General features: G+C 49.0%; 2 protein-coding genes across 2 annotated transcripts in view; both read right to left on the minus strand.

The window, feature by feature from the left end:
• Positions 1-19,736, minus strand: part of CDH1 (cadherin 1) — a 79,047-nt gene extending 59,311 nt beyond the window's left edge. The window contains exons 1-2 of the mRNA XM_079907713.1: positions 19,202-19,736; positions 18,187-18,301 (exon numbers count right to left, since the gene is read on the minus strand). Coding sequence (XP_079763839.1) covers positions 18,187-18,301; positions 19,202-19,255 — 169 coding nt within the window. The 5' untranslated portion in view covers positions 19,256-19,736. The remainder of the gene's footprint in view (positions 1-18,186; positions 18,302-19,201) is intronic.
• Positions 19,737-20,275: 539 nt separating this feature from the next.
• CDH3 (cadherin 3) overlaps positions 20,276-21,513 on the minus strand; it is a 136,232-nt gene continuing 134,994 nt past the window's right edge. Inside the window, exon 21 of the transcript XR_013825375.1 lies at positions 20,276-21,425. The gene's annotated coding sequence lies outside the window, so the exon portion shown is untranslated. The remainder of the gene's footprint in view (positions 21,426-21,513) is intronic.

A 21,513-nucleotide genomic window follows, 5' to 3' on the forward strand; every position in this document is an offset into this window, starting at 1 on the left:
TCTTGTGGGTGAGCCTGACTCTAGCCCAGGTCTGAAGTGCAATCCTGTGACCCCCCCCAGCTCAAGCAGAGTAGGGCTTATTTAAAAATTCAGAGTCCTGTATCCAACCCAGATTTATAAATTGGAATCTCTGAGGGGGTGAGACCCAGCAGTCTGCATTTTTAATTAGTCCCGCAGATGGTTTTGAAGCTCTTTAAAAGACTGAGAACAGTTTCCCAGAAAGACAGTTGACACTCTAGGGCTGAAAGCCTGTAAACAATTGCTAATTAACTCATCAGCATTTCAAATGGCAGAGCCAGGGTGACCACATTCCAAGGCAGTTCCCTCTCCCCTCCTCCGTGTTTTCCTCACCCTCCCAGCCATTTCCTCAACTGCCCAGGCACCCTAGGTAATGCTATCATTCCCTCTCTAAACCCCAACCTCTCAACTGTGCAATGGAAATGGGCCTGGGAGTCAAAAGGTTGTGGCCACAGCAGGATTACAGGTGCAAGCCCACCCCCAAGACTCCTCTCCCGCCCACCCTGCTTACTTGGCCTTTTTCCCCAGGGGTGTACCAACCACCTTCTAACATTCTATTCTGTCTGTTTTCCCCCCCCACCCCGTCCCGCCTTCTAGAATGGACATTCTGCACAGAGGGTGGGGATTTTCACCTGTAGTCTCAGCTTCCCAAGGTCCAGGCTGAATGCCCCGCACAGGGCAGGCTCAAGAGGCAGGAAAGTTAAGTTTGGGGCTCAAGTGGCTGGCTGATGCTAAGCACTCAGAAAAGCAGCAGCTGTCCCCCTAATTTCCCTTCAACGTAAAAAGCAGGAATTGAACCCTTTAAATTAAGCTGCTTTTTACAACTGATTTCTCTTTAGGAAGCAAACAGCCATGGTGGGAGGGGGAGGATGAAACTTTTAAAGCTCCCATTATGGTTTAAAGGGATGACCAGAGGGGTAGCCATCTAAGCTCAGCTGAAAGTGGGGTTTTTTGGTTTGTTTTTCAGAAGAGGAAGAGCAAAATCAATGGAAAAAATAAGAGATCTAGGAATCTGGCTTCCTCGTCCACATCATAATGCACTACACCCCAAAGTCCCCAACAGATAGATAGGTCACCCCCATCCCCAGGGACCCTGCAGCCTCATTCTCCACAGCAAAGAGTCCCTTGAACAACTACTCACTGAGAGTCTACTACCTTCCAGGTGCCATGCTGAGGACACTTCACAGGGCATCCAGCCTGGTGGGTGGGAAGAAAGGAGAACTGAGGGAATCCCAACCTGAGAAGGTATTGGGAGGAGGGGGAATGTCCTGACCCAGGTCTTGGGAGTGGAAGATCAGGGAAGGCTTCTTGGAGGAAGCATCCACTGAGCTGGGCTTGAGAGAGGAGTTAGCCAGGCAGGGAGCACAGGAAAGTGTCCTGGTGGAGGTGGGAGAGAGCCTAGGTACTCTAGGGAGGGACCAACAGCACCATTAGAAATGTGAATCGTGAGCAAGGCCACGCTGGCCCAAGTCGATGAGAAGCCCGGGAGACGCCCCAGGCCTCTGTGCTCAGCTACAGAGCCTGAGCAGCCAGAGGGCAGGGTCCAAGCTATTAACCACCAGCCTAATCCTCCCCATGGAAGGAGCCCCCTCAAACTACCCACTGAGTATTCCACTGCCCGGAATGAGGGTGGGAGGAGGTGTGTGGTGAAGAGACAGAACTGGCAGGACGTGGGGGGGTGGATCTGGACTGAAGGGAAGAGACAAGGCCCTCTGCACTGACCACCTGCCCCTACCCCTGCCCTCCTCCATCACCCCTGCCCCGGATCCCTTGCACACCGGCCTCCTGGCTCTCCCACTCTGCCTCAGGCCTCTGCCTGCTGCTCCCTGGGTCTGGAACACCCTTACCCACATACATCCTTATCCTTCACTTCGCTTGGATCTTTGCTCAAATGTCTCCTTCAGTGAGGCCCTCTCAGGCCACCCCACTGCTTCCCAGCAACTCCTCACTCAGAGTCGTTCTAAATATTTGTCGCCACCCAACACCCTAAATGTTTCACGTATTTACGTTTCTTGCCTGTTCCCATCAACACACTAGAATACAAACTCCACATGGAAAGAGATCCGTATGTGTCTGGTTCCCTCCTGCATCCTCAGTCCTGGAACGGTGCTTGGTACATAATAGCTATCATTATTTATTCAATGAATGAATGAACAAACGAACAAATGAATGGCAAAGAACAGGTGGTGCCATTTGCTGAGATGGGGACGGAGTAGTGGATTTTGGATAAGCATGTGGGGTGGCTGAGGGACAGCCAGGTGGGGCGGCCTCAAGTCTGAAGCACCAGGCCGGACCACGCTGGCCCGAGGGCCACATGGATGGGGCAGCTCATTTCTGGTTCTCCACAGCCACTCCAGATGGCCCCAGCAGGGCCTGGGACTGACTCCGTCCAGTGGCCCCAGGGCAGACAGAGGGAGAAGAACCTGCCACTCCTGTTCCCCGGGTTCTCCGAGCTTGCCTGAGTCTCTGCCCGCAGGGCCCCAGCAGCCAGCCAGCAGCAGACACATTACACAGTCCTTCTATGGCCCCGGTAGGCCCTGTCAGCCTCAGAAGGCCAGGCTGGAATAGCCATGGTGCTGGTGGCGGGAAGGGGTTTCCTCGTAGCCCCCCACTCTCCTGGTAGCCTCCAGGGCGGGAAGCTCAGTTTCAGCTCAGCTACCTGCGTCACCGTTCAAACATCCCCTCTGTCATATTTCTGGCTCCCAGAATCTGCACGGGAGGTCCCTCCCCACCCATCTTGGCTTCTGGCATATCATCCCCGCCCAACACCCCAGACCCCCCAGACCCGGCTCCCCAGCTGCCCCTGCAGAAGCTCCGCCAGCTGCTCCAGCCCACACAGGTCTTCCCCCACCTGGGTTCTGAATGCGCCCATTGTCTGATAACTTGGCATCCCAGCGTTTCAATGCTCCTCCCCTCATTTCCAAACCCCTCACCCCTCGCCTGTCTCCAAGCCCCTCGGGACAGGAGAAACCTCGTGACTTGACACAGAGGACACAGTAGGCACTCAAACACTGTACTGAGGGAAACTGGTTGGCTTCTGTGCTAGTAGAAACACCTTTCTGAAGTTAGAGGGAATGAGGGGGGAAAAGCTCCATGGACTAACGTGCAAAATTTTCCCGGGCATATCGTAAAGGAGAGGCGGGAGATGGGTTACGTATTACACTGCCATTTGTGGAAAACTCCAGTTTTTCAAAAACCCACAAATATGGGCACACACGTTCTGTAAACCCTTAGAAAAATGTCTGGGAGGATGCATGCCAAATCGCTCATGTCGGCCACCTGAGAAGGGGAGGGTGTTTGAACTTTCACTTACAGATCATTATTCAGGTTTTCCTTGAATGATTTGTTTAAGCTTTGCAACAGAGAATTTCAAACATATCTCAAAGTAGAGAAAATAGTATGATGAGCCCCACGTACCAACAACATGACGCACGGTGGTCTTATTACATTTACACCCCCATCCCAGACCCCTGATCTTTCCATCTGTAAATAATATGTCCCTGTGTATCTCCATCGGATCAAGACTCCTCCCTCTTTAAAAAAAAAAAAAAAAATCCATTACTACCATCGTGACATTTCTTAAAAACAAAATACTTTCCCTCACATCCAGCTTGGTAGGGAGGTCAACAAGCTCTGGCATTCCTGCAAGTTAACTGGGTTACCCTCTTCCCCGTGCCCCTGCCCCAGCCCCAAAGTGAAAAGGAAGAAACTTTCCGTGGCACTTTAGAAAAGAAAAAAATTCAAAAGAACCTACGAAGCTCTGAAATGGTTGCTTGCAAACGTTAGTCTCTGGACACAGTTCACCGTTCAGATTTTAAACGGAGCCCAAAGTGTCCAGGAACACCCCTTTAGTCTGTGCTTCCAAAGGAGCAGGCAGGATCTCCAAGCTTTTTACCCAAAGGGCTAAAACTGGTAAAGGACTTAGGGGGCTGCGTGGGAGATCCAGAGGTTCCTTTCTAGGCCAAAGTGAAGACTCTAGAATGCAGATATTCTCAGAAAGGGAGCTGCTGAGCTCAGGGAGGGGTAAAAGCAGGCCAGGCTGGGAGGCACGGCTTTTCCATCCCACTGTCACTGTCACTGTCACCAGCCATGACCCTGGATCAGCCAATAACCTCCAGAGGCTTTGGTTTTATTATTTGAAGATGGAACTGTCATAGCACCTACCTCACAGTTTGGTGCAGGGATTAAATAATGAGATCCTACCTGAATAGCTTGAGTACTCAATAAACGGGTGTGATCAAATTATGGTTCCTGTTTAATCACAATATTATTGTTATTCTAATTCTGACACCTATCAGCTGTGTGACTCTGGTCCAGCCACCTAACCTCGCTGAACTGGCCGATTCATGTATAAACTAAGAAACTAGATGACTCTTAAAGCCTCTTCTAATTCTGCCCCCAAAGAATGGATTTTTATGAATGAATCCAACTCTAGCTGTTCTTTCTCATCTAAGAAAACAAACAAAAGATGATGAAGCATGGAGTTTTTAAAACATATGGATTTTTTAAAACATATTCTTTCGCTGTGAGTTTAGTGCTAAGCAATTCTAACTCTTCCTCTAGGGGGAGGGCCTATGAGGGTTTACAGAGACCTTGGAATTCCCTGCATGGAACAGGGCTACAGCAGCAAGGGAGTGAGGTGGAGCAGGCAAGATGCTCCCGGTGTGACCACAGGTGCTTTTGGTGTCAGAATCAGGAAAGGGCTGTCAGTCTCCAGAAATGCACTCCCTGTGCTTCAAACCAACCTCAGAAGTCTTACCCTAGTCCCTCCTGCTGCAATTTCTGCCCCGTTTCCGTTTCCTTTTACTCCGTTCTCCATGGGACCACGTGGAGGAGACCCTTTGCAAGTATTCAAAAGCAGATTCATTGGTTCTCAGCTTCCTCAAAGGCCAACTCCCAGCCCAGGGAGGCTTAAGGATGCTGGCGCATGGGGAGAGAACAGAATTACTTGCACAGCAGGAGGCTGGGCAAAGACCCCTGAAAGAGTAAACACATCAGTTTTGGTGAGAGAAGGTGCCTGTGATTTGATACCAATGCTGACCCTATTTCATGCATCATCAGGAAACCCTGAAAACCACGCGCACCTCTCCGATGCCCAGGACTGGCCGTGGGAGGAATCTGTCCTCTGTGATCGGTAACAATCCCAGAGGCCAGAGATCTTCACATCACAGGCCCTCCTGCTTACACCATCTAAAATGCTCTTGACATTGCTTGTAACAGTGAAAAAATAGAAACATCCAGTATCCATCAAGAGGGGACTGACTATACAGTAGAACACTATACGGCAGTTATAAATGAGCAAAAACTCCAAGATATATCAAGCCAAGAAAATAAGTGCAGAACAGTGTGTTAAAAAGGGGGTGGGGTAGGGAGCAATAAGAATCTACACATACCTAACTCAAAAATATGGGAGGGCTTCCCTGGTGGCGCAGTGGTTGAGAATCTGCCTGCTAATGCAGGGGACACGGGTTCGAGCCCTGGTCTGGGAAGATCCCACATGCCGCGGAGCAACTAGGCCCGTGAGCCACAACTACTGAGCCTGCGCATCTGGAGCCTGTGCTCCACAACAAGAGAGGCCGTGATAGTGAGAGGCCCGCGCACCGCGATGAAGAGTGGTCCCCGCTTGCCACAACTAGAGAAAGCCCTCGCACAGAAACGAAGACCCAACACAGCCAAAAATAAATAAGTAAACATATGTGGGGTTAAAGAAAAAAAAAAGGAAAAAAAATATAAAATAACAATGGGTTATGAAAGGGATCTGAGAGAAGTTGGAGTTCACAGAAAAGCACCAGCCAGGTACAGGTGCACTGGTGGTGGCATAAGCGTTGGGGTCAGCAGAACAGGGTTCAAATCCCTGCCTGCCATTTCCTAGCTTTGTGGCCTTGGGCAAGTCACTAACTCTCTCCGAGTCTCAGTTTCCCCCTCTGTAAACTGAAGGTAATACTAGAATCAAGTTCATAGGACAGTTGAGCCAAGTAGGTGTGACTATCAATCAGTGCAGTCACTTGGTGATGGTCTGCCTGCCTGGACAGCAGCACTTGACCTGTGGACAAACAATTTGCATTTGAAGCAAAGTGACAAGGGGATGCAGCCCTTCTAATCCTCAGTTCTCTCTGGCTCCTTCCGTTCTTTAGCATTTACACATTTTTTTTAACCCCTTGACACAAGACTAAAGCAGAAACGTCTAATAATAAAAACTCAATACTTAAAGAGTGTTTGATATGTGCCAGGCACTGAAAGCACTTTATGTCCGTTAACTCATTGAATTTTCATCGCAACCCTGTGAAGTAGGAACTACAATTTTATCCCCCCTTTACAAGTGAGGGGACTGAGGCACAGAAAGGTTAAGTAACTCAAGGCAAGAGTTGAGTCAGGATTTGAACCCAGGCGAACCTGTTTCTCATACCACTCTCCCCAATTCATCTTCACTCTCAGAGGCTTAGGGAGGCTGATTCCTTCATTTCACAGGTTAAAAGAGAAATAAATGCTGAAGATTAAAGCCACAACCTTGACATCAAATCTCTGTTGAAACTAGGAGTAAAACCTCACACCTGGTAAGTGATGTACAGTTTCCTAGGCTGAACAGCCTTCCCAGGTATTTAATTCCCAAAGTCTTAAGTACTCCCACGGCTCAGGCAAGAGGATTAGCAAGGGGAAAAAACAAAAGAGAGAGAGAGAGAGAAAGAAAGAGAAATCATAACTAAAATTTCCAAAGTCCAAAGAAAAATCAGCACAATTTACATGGAAGTTTCAAAATCAAAGACTCTGACGAGCTCTGAAACACCCATCTGCAAGGCATAGATGAGCATTCCTTTATAAATGCAGACTTGAAAAGGCAAAAGGTGCAGGAAGTACACCCACAAATTCTCATTTCTCCAGAGAGTTTAGTCATGATTACTAGCCCAGGAGGTGGGGTGGGAATGAAACCAACCACATGACCCTAACCAAGCAGGTGTTGAACCCAGTCATTCCTGCAAGACCACAGGCTTCTTGTTAAGAGTGCAAAGATCTAGGGCCAGTATCTCCCCGGATATGAGTAAGAGCAGGCACCTAAAGTACCTGTGACCATGAGAGGGTGATGTCACGGAGTCATTCAACCTCTGATACTGATAACCTCACCAGGATGGCAGTGATTCAGGGCCCCGCCCCACCTGTCAATAGGGCCCAGGTTATTGTCCCAAGCTGACTCAAGTGATGACGTTCTCTATGGAAAAGCCACAACTTTTCCACAAACAAGTTGGTCAAATCATTCCCTTTCAAAGACTCCCACACAATTGTGATGAAGAATTTGTGGGGGAAGAAGTTTGCTGTCTGAAAATCCTCATACTGAAACCAGGCTTCATTCTAACTAGCAGGTCCTGGGACACTGGTATACATGTAACCCCTCCGCCCCGCCGCCCCAAAAACATTCTGCCAGAGAAGTCTCATCCCTCTGCCATAAACTAGACGTAAAGCCATACTCCTCTTGGGCAACAGGCCAAGGGGAGGGGTAGCTTGGAAAGAACACTGGATCCTGGTTTGAATCCAATACCCTTTAAAGGAGATGTGGTAACAATTAGCTCTCAGGATTATTCTAGAAAAATGCCTGCCCAGAGTATTGTCTTTAAATGGCACCAAGGGACTTCCCTGGTGGTCCAGTGGTTAAGAATCCATCCGCCAATGCAGGGGACACGGGTTCAATCCCTGGTGTGAGAAAATCCCACGTGCCAAGGAGCAACTAAGCCCGCGAGCCACAACTACTGAGCCCACATGCCACAACTACTGAGCCCGTACACCACAACTACTGAAGCCAGCACACTCTAGGGCTCACGCACCACAACTACTGAGCCCGCGTGCTGCAACTAGTAAAGCCCACGTGCCTGGAGTCCGTGCTCTGCAACAAGAGAAGCCACAGCAACAAGAAGCCCATGCACAGTAATGAAGAGTAGCTCCTGCTCGCCGCAACTAGAGAAAGCCTGCACGCAGCTATGAAGACCCAGCGCAGCCATAAATTAATTTTTTTAATTAATTAATTTTTTAAAATAGCACCAATATGGACTTAAAGAATGTGGGAAGTCCAGCTCTCTCAAGAAACAGCCCAATCCTAATTACCAATCGAGCATCTCACTTCTTCAGGTCTTTACACAAATGTCATTCTCCTTAGTGACAACCTCTCTCCAATCCCTCCAGCCCCCAAATCCCTCCACCCCAACACACATAATTCTTATCACCCTTCCTGCAGTGTTTTCTTTCCCTTCCATAGACCACCATCCAATTGCCTCCTCCTATCTCCTCCAATTAGAAGGGAAGGAAGTCCAAGAGGACAGGGACTTTTGTCTTTTTCCCGTTACATCCTCAACACCTAGTGCAGTGCTAGATAGGTGCCCAACGAATTTATTCCTTGAACAAACAAATGCCTCCGTCGTCCCAAGGGACTTCTCTCCCCGAGACATTCAGAGCAGGAACTATCCATCACCTTCAGCTGGCTGCTCACAGACCATCTGGTTAGTTGGCTTTTCTTGCAGTAAAGAGCACAGACTTTGGAGTCCAACAGCCACTGAACACGCGGCCAGGCTCTCCCACTTCCTGTCCTAGTGAACTACACTCTCTCACGCAGCTGCTCAGGGTCTGTCAATTCTCAGTAGTTTTGTGAGGTGTAAGGGAGAGAGACAGCATCTGGGAAGAGTTCTGGACACACAGTATATACTAGTACTATCTGTACAGTGTTGCTTAGGATAAGAAGAGAGGATGAAACAATTTTTTTACTATGTCTCAAATATTGCATGGGACATACTGATACTAAAAAAATCAGTCATTGTTTATCTGAAATTCAAATGTAACTGGGCATCCTGTATTTTTTTTTTTCCATTTGCAGATGGTGGCCACTTTAATTTGAGCAATGATTGATACAAACCATTTGAAGGCAAATAAAGCATCCTATATTTTTGATGTTCAATCTGGCAACTCTGCCCATTAGGCATTATATTGCTGAAGGCGAAGTGATGCATCTTACATAAAGATTTATAAGATACTACCCTATAATACTCTCTCAGTGAATATTTATTGATCAGATGAATTTCGGAGCTGTGAGATTTTTGTCTTGGCCGTGAGATGATTGAGTTAGCCGTAGATCATTGTCGTTGAGTTTTTTGCATCTCTTTAGAAGCTCCCTTCAGGTTCCTGCGCATTGCCAAAAACTGGAAGAATGGAAACTGGGTCTTGAACAATTAATGGGCCTGAAGGATGCTGCCGATACCCAGGAGAAAGGTGTTGGGTGTATCTGGAAGCCTTGCTCAAGGAAGGTGTCACCAGACAATAGGAAACCAAACAGATGGCCCTGGCGGCTCAGATCTCTGTTTAGATTTTGATCTGGTGCTTCCTTACACCAAGAAGTGTGGGGCAGAAATGGCTCATCTGACCTTTACACTCTAGACTGCAAGCTGTTTTGTGACAAGACAATGAGGTAAGGTTACACCAGCAGTGTGCAGGGCTCAGAGAAACTGGGGAGTGCCAAGTGGAGACACATGCCCTGAGAACATCCCCTTCTCCTTGTGTCCTTTCTGTGGCTGGTACTGAGAAAGTTCCCTCTTTTCTTTAAAACAGAAAGCACGACAACACCTGAAACTACTATGTTATGTGTCAATTAGATCTCATTTTATTTTTTGGAAAAAGGCACAGTGGAATAGCTTCTAAAAGCAAAAGATATGTACGGACCTATATATACACTCTGAAACCTCATTCCTTCATTCAACAAATAGTTACTGACACCTACTATGGGCCAGGAACAGTTCCAGGTGCAATACAGCCGGTGAACTCAACAAGACAAAAGCCCCTGGCCTCCTGGAGTTTTTTTGTTGTTTGTTTTTAATATTTATTTATTTATGTGGCTGTGTTGGGTCTTAGTTGCGGCACGTGGGATATTAGTTGCAGCATGAGGGATCTAGTTCCCTGACCAGGGATCGAACCTGGGCCCCCTGCAATGGGAGCATGGAGTCTTAACCACTGGACCACCAGGGAAGTCCCCCTCTTGGAGCTTTTGTTCTAGTGGGAGGAGAAAGACAATAGATAGGTGAAATACATGTTAGATGGTGAAAAGAGCTACAGAGGAAAACAAAGCAAAGAAGGGGGAAAGGGTTACTGCCTCAAATAGGGTGTTCAAGAAAGACCTCATTGAGAGGGTGACACTTGAGCAGAGAAGTTAAGACATAAAGGAGTGAGCCATGCAGGTAGCCAGGGGAAACTGTTATTGACAGAGGTAATAGCCAGTGCAAAGGCCCTGAGGTAGAAATGTGCCTGGTGTGTTCTAAGTACAGTCAGGACAAGAGGTAAGGGGTGGAGGTGGGCGGGGAAGCAGATCATGGAAGGCTTGTAAGTCATAGAAAACATTGGCTTTCATTCTGTGTGAAATGGGAAACCACTGGCGGATTTTGAGTAGGTGTGATGCTTTCTAACTTAAATTTTAAAAACCATCACTGACTGCTGAGTGGAGAAAAGACTGTTGGTAGAGGGGCAGAGGAAGCAAGAAGACCAGAAAGGAGGCTGTTGCAACATCGAGGTGAAGACACTCAAAAACGTCTTTGGGGAAAATTCTCCTGGGAGTCTGAGTACCAAACCACACAAACAGGTGTTCTTCTTAGCCTTCAACCTGCCCAAGTATCATAAATCTGAAAGGCTGTTGGATTGTTACAAGCTCTTCTAATTACAAAGCCCATTAATTATTATCTAGACCTTGGCCAGTTATCCCACGGGGTCCTGTGCTGGCCACCATTTATGATTTTCCTCATGGGAACAGGTTCAACTCTTCAGGCAGACCCCAGAAGTTCCCAGCAGTAACATCTGAGCTCACAGGGATCTGGGCACACTCCGTCTATTCCCAGTGTGGACAGATCCACAGCCAGACCTCTGCCTGGTGCCCACACCTTGAGTTGGTTCCACTTGGAACATGAGTTTGTTTAGGACATGTTCCCTCCCAACCCACCATGAATGCCAGTATAATTGCATTTTCAGACTCAGAAAGTCGAAAAGAAGAAAGTAAAAGAAGTGCAGTTCACCTAGCATTTTTAGGAAGTGAAAGTCAAAAGGGACAGAGGCTGAAAATGGCTCAGAGGCGAAAGACAAAAGAGGTGCTTCAGAGGCAAAAAAAAAAAAAGCCTGAATTCTAGCAACACAATTAAAAGTAGCAAGATGCAAAAGGTGTAAAGACCTCTTTTCCAAAGGGCGGGAGGAACTCGCCTTAGAAAGGTGAATTAGTTTCACTGGAGATGCAGTTTGGCAACGAGGCAGTCGAGGGCGTGGGAAAGGGCACGGGTTTTAGAAGACAGAAGTCCAGCTCTGCCACTACCTGGCTGGGTGACCTCAGACAAGTTGTCCAACTTCTGAGTCTGTAGGAGATAATGACAGTTTCCGTCCTGGGCCACCGTGAGGCTTAACCAAGCTGTCAGGTCTGTGAGGACCCACTTTTGCAGGCCCCACTCCTGACACTGGTTAGAAACAAATACTTGTATTTTTATTTGTTGGCCGCCTCCAAATAAATACTCTCAGCATAGCCCTTCCATTATGTTCTCCTCCAGTGTGGGGTCCCTGGAAAACCTCTGCATCTATTGACACAAGACTAAGGAAAAAAGACCACTGTCCTATACAAATTCCTACTGAAACTGGTGCCTGCTGTTCTCCCAAGCTCCAGCCCTGAGATTCCCAAATACCCTCAAGATGATGCCACTTCTGGGTCCTTCAAACTTAACACTTTCCTAACCAAGAACAAATTTTCCTTCCCCAACTTGCTCCTACTTTCTCCTCTATTCCCAGCACAGGATGTCCTCTCATTCACCAAGATCCAGGGGGTAGAACTGAGCACCCCTCGCTCAGAAAACATCCTCTGAATATTTTCCCACCCCAGTGACATTCTCCAGTATATTGGAATTAGCCACTGAGGGAGGGGGCGCATCAGAGAATTCCTGGAATCTCCCTGAGGGCCCCCAGCACTGGCTGCTTCTCTGGGCACCCCCCATCTCCACCCCGTCTGCTCTAATTTGCGCCCGCAGAGCTCTCCTTCACCGGCACGGCAGGTCGACCAGCCGTATCCTTCCCTGATCAAGGGTGCCCTTGGATCCTTGGCCTCAGGATGGGCAACCAGATGCCCACACCCTGGCCGGCACTGGGTATTTATTCATCAAACATTCCTGATCTCGCCACTGGAGTTGTCCAGGGCGATGAATCAGGTGGCAGCGGACTCCTGGGGAGCTTTTAAAAATGCCATGTCAGAACCCCACCTTCAGAGACTGCAGCTCAGTGAATTTTCAGGTTTTTGAAGTGCTCCAGGTGATTTGATGCTTAGCCATGTGGGTAAACCATGGTCTCAGAGGCTGGGGCAGAGCGTTTTTTGGCAATGGGGAAAAGACAGGCACCCTTAAGCCATGTGTATTATGAAATATGTTTAAAAACCAAGCAAAAGCTGCCAGGTTCAAGGTCACCCTGATTTCCTGCACCCCCCACCCGGACCCAGTTGTACCTTGCCCACTCCTCCCACCCCAATTCTGAACAATATTCATGGGCAGGTCCACAGACAACCCCACTCCAGCCCTTCCCAAGCACACTGCACAGTGGCAAGCAAGAAAACACCGCAGCATTTCCTTTCCTAGCAAAGGGCACTTTGGTCTAGTCACTGTTTGCTGTTTGCAGAGCAGTGTTTGCTTTAACACAGAAACAGGGAGAGTGAGGAAACTGGTTTGGCTGGTTTGCCGGGTGGGAGAGAGCACAGGGAAACGTTTGAACCAAAGGTAAAACAAGGGAGAGTCTCAAACAGAAGGCACCAAATACTCCAGGGGCTTTAATATGTAATATTCATTGGGCACTTAATATACACTGTGACATGGGTACTATTATGCCCATTTTACAGAAGGGGAATCTAAGGCTTAGAAAGTCCCTGGCCAATGTCCCTCAGCTGGCAAGGGGCATTACCTGGATTTCAATCTAGGCAGTCTGACTCAAGAACCTTCTAAATGTTCTTGGGCCTTGGGAGGTGGGGGAGGAGTGGAGAACTGAGGTAGATACAGGAAGGAAAGGGAAGAGGAAAAATGCAGAAAGAGGGGGCTTAAAACGCTCCCAACAGTAACAAGCAAAAGCTGAAGTATATAAAGGAAAACTTACAATAGTAAGAGAGAAAAGGCTAGGGGAGAGGGAGGGGAGAAGGAGGGGAGAGGGGGGGAGAGGGAGGGGAGAGGGAGAGAGAGAGAGAGACACCACCGCAATTTTTTTTTAATGGACCAAAGACAAAAAAAACACTTTAAAGTGTCTAACTGCCCTTCCATTTCCAGAATCGGGTTTGAGGTCTCCCCTCTCTGCCCTCCGTGGCTTTCAGAGGGAAGCACTAAGTACACTGTATCCCTGGGACACACTTATCACTATGGTCTGGCTTCAAGAGCCACTGGCTGGGCATGCAGCCTTCACAAGCATCTTAGAAAGTTCTAACAGACGCAGCTCTCCCTGCCAATTACAATCAACGTTGAGCGCTGGCCCAAGGCCACAGTTTGAGAGGAAGAAAATAAGCCAAGGTATGAGGTAGTAAATATGCATTCATTCATTCATTTGTTGAAAATAATACGAGTGCCTACTCTTTCCCTAAGAAATATGAGCCACCATTGAATGACTCCTTCCTGTTTCCTTAACATCCTTCTCACTCACTTTACGTTCAGCCCACTCGGCTTTATTCATTACTGTAATCCCAGGGTCCAGCCCAGTGCTGACACTCAATAGGTACCCACGTGTGTTGACAAGAGAATCTAAACGAATAAACAAATATGCATATTTAATCCTCACAACAAACCTGTAAGTATTATTGCCCACCCCACCCCCCAATTTTACAGATGGGAAACAGGCTCTTAGAAGCAAAGTGATTTACCCAAGGTCACACAGCTAGTAGCTGAAATTCATACCTGGTCTTTCATACTCACGGAACTATCCTGACCAGCCCTAGCCCATTCCCTTCCTTGAAAGCCTACAGCCCTGAAAGAAGATGGGGGTTGAGGCAGAGTGGAAACCCAGAAAGTCTGGATTGTGATGGGTGTCTCTTAGGGATTTCTGGGTATGGGCAGCTTCTGGGAGATGTGAGAGCTGATTGCTTCAGCATCCGGCTTATCTGGGGCTGCACTTGGAAGGCTTAGAAGGAGCATTTAGGAGGAAAAGGCTCACCCAATAAAAAGCCCCAGAAAGCAAACAGGGATTTCCATAAACACCTGGCTGAGAGGATAGGCAGGTCTAGAGGCCCCGTACAGAAGCAGCAGGTGCCAGCCTTCCTTAGATGGCTTTGCAGGGCTCAGGACTTTCTGCCACTCCTTGTGAGACACAAAGGCAAGGGCAGGAGAATGACTCATTAGTCTCCTTCCCCAGGGAGATTTGCACCAACCACTGACACAGATGTGAGTAACAGGGAAGTGATGTTTAGGAGTTGGAGGGATGAGGGAGTAGGGATCCTATGACGTAAGGTGACCCCAAAGCAGGCTTCTGTATTTGTTTTTTAAAGTCTAGTTTAGGGACTTCCTTGGTGGTACAGTTGTTGAGAATCCACCTGCCAATGCAGGGGACACAGGTTCGATCCCTCGTCGGGGAGGATCCCACATGCCGCGGAGCAACTAAGCCCGTGTGCCACAACTACTGAGCCTGCACTCTAGAGCCCGCGTGCCACAACTACTGAGCCCACGTGCCGCAACTACTGAAGCCCGCGCGCCTAGAGCCCGTGCTCTGCAACAAGAGAAGCCACCGCAATGAGAAGTCCCCGCACCGCAAGGAAGAGTAGCCCCTGCTCACCGCAACTAGAGAAAGCCTGCATGCAGCAACGAAGACCCAACACAGCCATAAATAAATAAATAGATAGATAGATAGATAAAGCCTAGTTTAATGAGGGGGCCTGCATACCGTTTCCATCACCTTTCAGCACATCTTTTAGAAGGAGGAGGAAATGGGTGTATTTAATCCTTACAGCTGGATGCCTGTGAGCAAGGTCAATCCATCAAGCAATCAGAGCTCAAACCCAAAATATAAGCCCTGTTTGCCCAAGGTCAGGTGGAGGAGGAAGCAAAGCAAGGAAATCATCGGTTTGAAAGCCTGCCTGCTTTTTTTCCCACCCCTCAGTCAACTGAAAGCTGAGTGCACAAGTATTATCCTGAGATTGGAAACTGTCTAACAGCCTGGGTTTTTCAAACCAGTTTGTGCTTTAAAAAAAAAAAAAAAAAAGGAAAATAATCAGAAACTCTAAAGAACCAGTTTACAGTTGTGGTTTTGGTGTCGTTTGTATGTACGTTCTCCATTCTAAAACGTAGAGAGAAATCAAAGGAACACAAAGCTGAGTGAGACTGTGAGGTTGGCCTTCTCACAGGGCGCAGGAACGACCCCAGAAAACCACCCCAAGATCCCCTAAGTTTAATCAAAACCCTATTTGTGACACTCTTCAGCCACCTGTGGACATAACGCAATAGGCTCCTTGTTCTCAGACCCTCATGCAGCAAATTCCCCACAGGGCCAATGTTTAAACCTGGTACTAATGTTGCATGCCTCCATCTTCCTGGACTGTCCAAAGAGAATGAGGTCACCTCCCTAAATCCTGGCTGCCTTTTTCAATCACAAAGCCAGTTCCCTGAGATCGCATGTGTGATTTTACCAGAAGGGCACTTTCATCTGATTCCACGTTGGAGTGGTAGGAGACCCCATCGTCCAAAAAGGCCAAAAAAATTACATGTCAGGAAATCTGTTGATTGGGGCTGGGTACGTGGACATAAAGGGAACTGGAACCAGCCACACAAGCAGCTTCCAGAGGATACTTCTCCCACCAACACGACCAGCTATAGGCCCCTTCCACTTCCCACAAGGTCTGGCCCACCTCCATAACCACCAGCCCCCTCGGGGTCCTGCCCTATCAACACCTCTGCTCTCCAGGGTACACAGGGAGGATGAGGCCTATTTCACGATGGACACAAATTCCCCAAATACCCTCTGTCTTTTTCTTTTCGAGATTATTGAGAAGCGTGAAGAATGGGAGAAAGACCGGCTGTGGCTCCCTGAGCAGATCAAGAAATTGCCTTATGCTTCAGTCTCCTCATCTCAAAACAGAAATAACAATGGTACCCACCCACCCCCCACCCCCCGTCACACAGTTCAATGAGGTAAAATAGGTAAAGCGCTTGTCCCAGAGTCTGGTTCAAAAGCCAATAGGTGGGGCTATTAATAATAATATTTATGTTATTATTAACGTGTAATCATATTATTACTGGTCAGATACAAAAGCTTGGTGGTGGTGGTGATGGGACTAAAAACTAGACTAACCCACCCTTGGTGCTACAAAGATGTCTTGGTGAAGGAAAATAAAGTGACCAACACCTGTGTTGCAACACTTCATACACAGATGCACACACCATTTCTAACCCTTGCCCCGAATTCAAGGTTCAGTCAACTTTGCCTCATCCCAGAAGCCAGTCTTCACTGCCCACTGATACCCATCAGAACACCCCAGGGCACCCACACTCTGCCACCTAAGTGCCCATGTCCCACAATGTTCTCTAAGCGGGTCCTGGGACATTTCTTAGCAACCTGCTGGAGTGTGAAATACCAGGGGCAGGGATGAAGTATCCCTATATCTCCTCAATCACTCCCGGGGGCCCAGCATAGGGCCGGGCAGAACATCAAGCAGAGACTGGCCGAGTGATGGTGGACCCACTGCAAAACCAGGCAGACAACACTTCCTTTCTGACCCAATAGAAAGCTCCACACAACACAGACGTGACTCAGAAAAGCAAATATGTTTAATCAATCAAGCTGTTTAAAAAAAAAAGTCTCCTACTGTTGGAACAACTTTCAAAGTTCAAAAAAAAATTTCAGACAACAGCATGATTGCTGTAGATTTTCCACATGGCCAAAGACTGGAAGAATAAACAGTGAATTGCCTTAGGGGAATTGTGGGTGATTTCTCATTTCAAAAAGTGTTTCTTTTATTGTTATGATACTTGCCCTATCAACTAAATCAAGAGGGAAGAGAAAGTCCTTTGGTAGGAAATAAGCGCCTGGGAATCAGTGAAACCAGAAGAGAAACCAACATTCCCTTGCTCTCACTCCTGGGCAATAGTGAAGTGAAACAAAGCAAACTCTAGAATCCTGATTATCACAGTGATAAGACCCAGAGGCACACTGTGTCCGTTTTCATTCCCTGAGTCAGAGCTACCAGGTTTTTGAAACACACACACACACACACACACACACACACACACAAACACACACACCCCATTATTCCTTGGGGGAATGGTACCTGTATCAAAATGTTTTCATCTCTATGAGCAAAAGCCACAGTCTGGTGACTAAGAGAGGGCTCCTCAGTCATCCCAGAGATGTTGCAGAATGGGGCCTAGGAGTCAGGTCCTAGCTCAGATTCTTGCTCTGCTGAACGTGGGGCAAGTGGGCTCCACCCTCCTGAGCCTCACATTTGCTCATCTGTACCACGGGAATTACCACCCACCCCCACCCTCTTCCCACACATCAGGTTTTTGTAGCATGAAATGATAGACTGTCTCAAAGTGGTCAGGATGGGCTTCCCTGGTGGTGCAGTGGCTAAGAATCCACCTGCCAATGCAGGGGGCATGGGTTCGAGCCCTGTTCCAGGAAGATCCCACAGGCCGCGGAGCAACTAAGCCAGTGCACCACAGCTACTGAGCCTGCGCTCTAGAGCCCACGAGCCACAACTACTGAAGCCCACGCACCTAGAGCCCCTACTCTGCAACAAGAGAAGCCAGCACAATGAGATGCCCGCGCACGGCAACAAAGAGTAGCCCCCACTCGCCACAACTAGAGAAGAGCCCTCACGTAGCAATGAAGACCCAATGCAACCAAAACTTTTAAAAAGTAAAAAAATAAGTAGCCCTGAAAAAATTATATATATAAAGTGGTCAGGACAATATGAGACACACTGAAGGCCTCTAATAAGTGCCCCCCATAACTAAGTCAACCATACAAGATAGCCCCCTCAACCCCAACTGCTCTATCTTGGCAAAAGTTTAGATCCCTGTATCTGTGTAAATTACAAAGGGGTGTCACCTGAGCCACGGAAGAAGGGGCTCGCCCAGTCCAGCCCAGGGGTGTGGGAGCGCAATTTCTCGGACCCTTCCCAATCCCACCCCACCCCGCTCAGGGACAACTGCGGCGCGCCCTCACCTCTGCCCAGGACTCGGCCTCTCTCCAAGTGCAGCCGGGGCACGGTGAACGTGTAGCTCTCGGCGCCAAAGCCGGGATTGCAGGGCTCCGGCTCCTGGCAGAGCCACGATGAGACCTGGGGAGGAGAAAGATATGGAACCCGGGTGACTTGAGAGGGTCCCCTCCCGCCCACACCGAAACCAACAGTGCCTCCCCTCCCTTGCTCCCGGCGCCAGGACTGTGGGAGTGGCCCACCCCCATGCCCATCCCCATCCCCCCGGGCAGGCAGCCACGCCAAACTCTTTCATTCGGAAACCTGTGGCCGCCAAGCCCCCAGGACTTCCCAGGAGAGGCGGCTGCTGGGTCACCTTCTCCAGACCTAGCACCCCCTTCCTTCCAGTCTCCTTTTTAATTTCATTGGAGGCATCTTTACGCTTCCAAATTCCACTTTCCCTATACCGGGAGAGCTCCCACTCTTAAGCCCAGTTCCTCAGACCGAGGGGCGTTCCAACCCCTTTTGACCCTACTTTCTTGTCCCGGGGACGTCCCCATACCTATTTACCACCCTTTCTTTACAGGGCAGGTGCCTTCTTTATCTATTGGTTCCCCTTGCCTTACCTCAGAGGTCGTTCCCACTACTCCCGGCTCCCCCCGGACTTGCACCAGGGCTCCCCTATCCCATACCCCGACGCCCACTCTACTCCATGCCCTCCGCTGCCCGCCCTTAGCCCACCCGACTCCCCGGAGGCTGCAGTGAGGCGTGCCCCCCCCACCTCAGGCATTTGCGGGAGGCAGTAGGCAAAGCCGCGCTCGCCCTTCACCCTCACCCGCTCCCGCTCCCTTCTCCGTGGAATCCAGAGCGCGGCGCAGTTTCCAGGCCATTCAGGCCCTTTGTACCCAAACTTTCTTGGAAGAAGAGGGACTGGGGATGACAGGAGAGAGAAAGGGACGACGAAAGAGAGGAAGGGGCTGGGGGCCGGGGTGCGGTTGGTGGGTCCGGAAGGCGTCTCCTGCAAAGTCAGGGGACCCAACGTACCTGCAGCAGCAGCAGCAGCAGGAGCGCAGAGAGGCTGCGGCACGGAGGGCCCATGGCGGGCCGGGCGGGGGTCGAGTATGGTCCGGCCGAGCTGGGCCGGGCTCGAGTCTGGCAGAACTTCCGCGAATTCACAGGTGCTTTAGGGTTCCGGACGCCACTGAGCTGGGCAGTGCCGCGGGAGCCAGGTGAGCCTCGACGGCCCCGCCTCCGGCACCGCTGATTGGCTGAGGACGCACCTGCCCGGCCGCAGCCAATGACCGGCGCGGAAAGGCCTCGGGCTTCCTCCGCTGGCTTGGGCGGACGCTCCGCCCCCGCTCCCGCCCCCCAGCCTCATGCCGACCCGGTGACCGGATTGTAGAGTCAGAGCAGCGGATAGGGCTCCATGATTCCTATTACCATCAGGTTTGAATACCAGCCTCGCGGTGGCTCACTAACACCTGGGACCAGAAAGGATTTTACTCTTTAACTACTTCTGTCTTTTTAACTTCAGATCTCCATCAGTTCGTGAATCTGCAAATCAATTCACTGGGCGGGACCCCGCCCCCCCCGCCCCCCCCCCCCCCCCCGCCCTTCAAAGCTTCAGTTTCTCCACCTTCCAAATGGGAATAATAATCACCGAGCCTCCCTGTGTTGTTGTGAAGTTGTCATACAATTAATAAGACAAATGTTTGCTGCACCACAAAAGCTCGATACAGAGGTGAGGGATAATAATAGTTAACAATAGGTGCTGGGCATTAAAAGTTACTGTGCCGGGCTCTGTGCTAAGCATGACATTAACCATCTCATTTAATCTCATCTCAAAACAACACAAGAGCTGTGTTATTATTCCCATTTGATAGCCAGACAACTGAGGCATAAAGAATTTGAAGCCAGTAGGAAGTGATAGAGGACTGGAACCCACCTCCCTCTGATTCCAGAGCCCCTATTCTATTAACTTCACCTCATGTGGTCCCACAAAATCGCCAGCTGGAGCTGCAGTTTTCAATCTGTCCTTTAATGTTGACTGGAAGAGATCCATTAGAGATCACCCAAACCTTTCATTTGCAAATAACTCTTTCTATGTCCCATGCAATGGACACCATCTTTCCCTTTACCCTTGAATCATGATCAGAACTACAGTACGTGTAAAAAGAAATGGTAATTATGTGATATGATGGGGGTGTTAGCTATGAGTTAGGTATGTGTTAGGTAAGTGTTAGTTACTATGGTAGTAATCATTTTGCAATATATGTAAGTGTATCAAATCAACATTTTGTACACCTTAAACTTACACAATGTTATATGTCAATTGTATCACAATAAAGCTGGAAAAATACAAAAACAAACAAACAAACAAAAGCACTACAGTGTGTGGAGTCAGCCACTCACTAGCTGTGCAACTTTGGGCAAGTCAGTATTTTCATCTGTATAAATGGGTCCTTAGGAGCTAATATAAGAAAATCACTAAGCAGAGTGCTTGTTGCCTGGTAGCAACTGCTCAGTATGTGTTGGGTGTGGAGGTTGTTCTTTGGAACGGACCACCCCCTTTCCCCCTTGCTCATGGGGAAGACCATGTTTACAATATTTCACCCCGAGCTAAAAGTGAATCTGAGCCCATTGAGGCTACTTTCTCAACCCCAGAGGAGAGGCACTGTCTTGAACCAAGACACTGTTTCAGGTCAGTCCAGCCACCCCCCCCCCAACCTGTCCCCTCCATTTTAATGGGTTTCTGAGCACACGCCCAGGCCATTTGGATCTCTGCATCTTGGCGCTCTCTCTGCCTCAACCCACCAGGAGACTTTGAGGGAAAAGGCTCCAGTATTTCCTTTCCCACTGAGGCTCCTGCAGGACAGTGCATTAAGCAAGAAAATGGAAATACAGAAAGAGGCGTTTCCCCCATGGGGCGGCTTGTCCGTTTATTTTTTTTCCCCTCAGTTATGTAAAAATTCATGTTTTATACCATCACTCAGCCCAGGGAGACTTTAGGGCTTTGCTTTCCTCCTCCCACAAAGCCCTGGCCTTGTAACTCCACGGCAGCTCTCATCGACTCCTCCATTACACTCTGATAATTCAATAAAAAGCACCTTAGAAAACAGTTAGGGGCAGTGAGGACAGGTCAGGCATGAGCTCGCTTCAGACTTCTCGGCAAGCCCTTCTCCAAGCTCCAGGGAGCGGGCCAGGAAGGGCTGCCTGCCCTCAGCGGTCCAGGGTGAGCCAGGGTGAACGGAGGATGCGCAGGGGTTTCCTGTGGAGACAGGGCATTGTGTGGCCCTCAGTGAACTGCCTCAATTTCCTCTTCCATCAAAAAAGGATACCTCATTGTGAGGATCAAA

This window comes from Stenella coeruleoalba (genome assembly GCF_951394435.1).
Source record: "Stenella coeruleoalba genome assembly, chromosome: 20".
NCBI classification, from domain to species: domain Eukaryota; kingdom Metazoa; phylum Chordata; class Mammalia; order Artiodactyla; family Delphinidae; genus Stenella; species Stenella coeruleoalba.